The sequence below is a fragment of the Vicia villosa genome, linkage group LG7, assembly GCF_029867415.1.
Source record: "Vicia villosa cultivar HV-30 ecotype Madison, WI linkage group LG7, Vvil1.0, whole genome shotgun sequence".
Classification (NCBI taxonomy): Eukaryota; Viridiplantae; Streptophyta; class Magnoliopsida; order Fabales; family Fabaceae; genus Vicia; species Vicia villosa.
In genome coordinates this window covers 52,251,962-52,254,849 of record NC_081186.1, presented here as the reverse complement: position 1 = coordinate 52,254,849, position 2,888 = coordinate 52,251,962, and the positions used below count along the sequence as shown (strand labels likewise).

At 43.6% G+C, this 2,888-nt stretch overlaps 1 protein-coding gene across 1 annotated transcript; it reads left to right on the top strand.

Moving 5' to 3' along the window:
* The first annotated feature begins 955 nt into the window (after window positions 1-955).
* LOC131619052 (uncharacterized) lies at window positions 956-2,517 on the top strand. Its single transcript, XM_058890194.1, has 2 exons — window positions 956-1,787; window positions 1,928-2,517. Exons 1-2 carry the CDS (start codon window positions 956-958, stop codon window positions 2,515-2,517), a joined length of 1,422 nt encoding a protein of 473 aa, XP_058746177.1.
* The last annotated feature ends 371 nt before the right edge of the window (window positions 2,518-2,888 follow it).

The following is a 2,888-nucleotide window of genomic DNA, read 5'->3' as shown; positions in this document are numbered from 1 at the left end:
TTCCTTTTCAGGATAAATATGTTAGTGGCGACTCTGTTAATTTTCGCGGTAGCGACAGCTGGCGACTCCACTGGGGACGTCTTGACCTGTTGCTGGTCCGGACTCAGCGAGTCGATCCTAGCGCTTGTGTGTTTATCTTTGGGTGTTTTTATTGCTTTGCATATTTACCTGTTTGCATTGCATTCTATGTGCGCTTTTATTTTTCTGCATCATATTCTGGACTGTCTGGATCTCTGTCTGTTGGGTGGGTGTTTCAAGAGGTAAAAGGCCCAATACCCAGGCTATGTGTGAACCATAGGAACCCTAGGATAGAGTGGGAGCATGGTTTGTCTCGAGGTGTACGTCTCGGGATGGATTATGTGACCACGAGCAGAGTAGTGGTTTCAAACGGAGGTATTATCGTCACCCGCTTGCGCGCTGTGATGATTCTTACCTTCGGGCGGACCGTATACTGCGTTTCATGACCTTACCTTGGCCTAGATTTTACCCGTGAGTGGGGCGGGAATCAATGATCATATTAACAGGTACATTGTTGGTGACCGCTGTTCTCGTTCGTGGGTTACCGCTGTTCTCGTTCGTGGGTTACCGCTGTTCTTGTTCGAGTGTACTATGGTCCTTGTTCGTGGGGTACTATGGTCCTTGTTCGTGGGGTACTATGGTTCTTGTTCGAGTGGTAGTCTGTGTGCTATTCCAAGTGTGTTATTGACTATGGGCTTTGGTTCCGTGGATTGACATTCTATATTCCGTGTGGTATAACATTTGGGGGCCGAGCCTTTGGCTCTATACTATGTGTGTTACCGGCAGTCCAGAATTCCTGGTGGGCGGCAACAAGTCCCACCACTTTGCATCATAGCATATTTATTTCCAAAAGAAACGCAAAAAAAAAAGGATATGTATGATAAGCATTTGCATGTCATGCTTTTCAGGGACATTCAGGAGTTCATTCAAGTTAAAGATGGACACTCCCATTGATACTGTCAAGGAGGCAAAGAGACATACGCACACCTACAGCTTTTTTCGAGAGCCGTTGACCGCCTTAGAGGGTTTGAGTTCGTTAATGACCGCTTTCTGCTTGAAGAGTTTCACGGACAATTATGGGAATATCTTGACTTTGTTGGAAACCGTGGTTGATACTCCTGCTTTGCAAACTTTGATGCAATTCTATGATCCTGAAATGAGGTGTTTCACGTTCCAGGATTACCAGTTGGCTTCGACATTGGAAGAGTACTCTATTATTCTTAATCTCAAGGTAAAAAGCGAAGTGCCATTCATCGACATTCCTAAAGATTTGAATTTCAAGTTGATTGCTGCTGCTCTTTATTTGAGCATAAAAGAAGTATCTGATAATTGGAAGTCGAATGGAGGTGTCTCGGGGTTCTCTTTGAAGTTTGTGGTGAGAAAAGCTAAAGAGGAATTTGAGAAAAAGAATTGGAACGCGTACAATGCATTGCTTGCTGTGGCTATTTACGGGATTGTGATGTTCCCGAATGTTCCCAATTTTGTAGACTCGGCCGCGGTACACATCTTCATGGGAAAGAATCCTATTCCTACTTTGTTGGCTGATACTTACTATGCCGTTCATTCCCGATATGAGAAAGGTGGTGGTGCTATCACTTGTTGCCTTCAATTGTTGTTCATCTGGTTCCTCTCTTTGCTGCCCAGCAAAGGACCTTTTGTGAAGACAAGGGAGACACTTAAGTGGACCCGCAGGATTATGTCACTTACTTCTTATGATATTCAGTGGCAAAAGTATCGAATTAATGTTTCTGAAGTGATTGTTGGGTGTGGTAAGTTCGATAATGTTCCTTTGGTTGGTACTAGAGGTTGCGTCAATTACAATCCCGTGGTATCCTTGCGTCAGTTGGGGTATACGTTGAAAGACAAGCCGGCATATCACTTGATAGCGGAGACAGTCTATTTTGAGAAGGGTCGGATCCAGAAAAGTTGAAGGAGATAATTGTGGCTTGGAAGAAGATTCGTAAGCATAATGGAGCCCATTTAGGGAAGAAGGAATCACTTGCTTTGACACCGTATGTTGAATGGATTGTAAAACGGGTCGGAAGCTTGTTGCTGCCATATGATAGAGTTGCACCACTTCAAAAGCAACCTCCTTTGATTCTATCCGAATTTGTGCCAACAGAACTTTACAAGGATGCTTTGGTTACCAACTACAGGTTGCATGAAAGAGAGCAAGAGACCAATTTGAAGTTCTTTGAAGAGAGAGATGCAAAGATGAGGTTGATGCACCAGCTCAAGCAATTCGAAGGCGCAAGTTCAAGTCAAGCTAGTACCCGGAGGCATCCCTATGAGTTGCTAGAGGAAGATTTGTATCAGAAGCAGCAAGAGTGTCTACAGTTACGGAGATCAGAGAGTAGTCTTAAGAGGCAGAAGCGGGATTCAGATAAACAGCTAGCAGAAGAGAAGGCTAAGACCGCTCGACTTGAAGAAGAACTAAGAAGACTCCGAGCCCAGCGGAGAAGAGATGGAGGAGTTCATTCTGTTACCAGGCGATCCTAGTGTCGCTGTGGAGTGGATTTGTTTGATCTATGATGGATGATTTGATGTTTATGCTTGATTTTTGTCGCCCATGTCCAGGATTGTTGGATGGGGTCGCAGTTTGATGTTCTGGATTTCTTTTGTATGCCTTATGAGCACTTTGTGACACAGTTATGTGTTTTGTTGTATGAACTCAAATTCTCAGTTATGTTTGAATGGAATATGCTCAGTTTGCCGATTTATTCTTGTGTGTGGATTGTTATTCAAATATATTCGGTGTCAGGGTTGCTATGTCCTATCTGAAAGTGGGATGAACTCTTGGATACCTGAAAATTGACAAACATTTCATGCATATCATTCATATATCATACATGTCATGTATTTGCAGGTTT

Excerpts from the sequence above, each read along its gene's own strand:
- LOC131619052 (XM_058890194.1), top strand. The coding sequence starts at position 956 with ATGGACACTCCCATTGATACTGTCAAGGAGGCAAAGAGACATACGCAC. Across the intron at positions 1,788-1,927 it reads TGAAGTGATTGTTGGGTGTG|GGTCGGATCCAGAAAAGTTG; the intron begins GTAAGTTCGATA and ends TATTTTGAGAAG.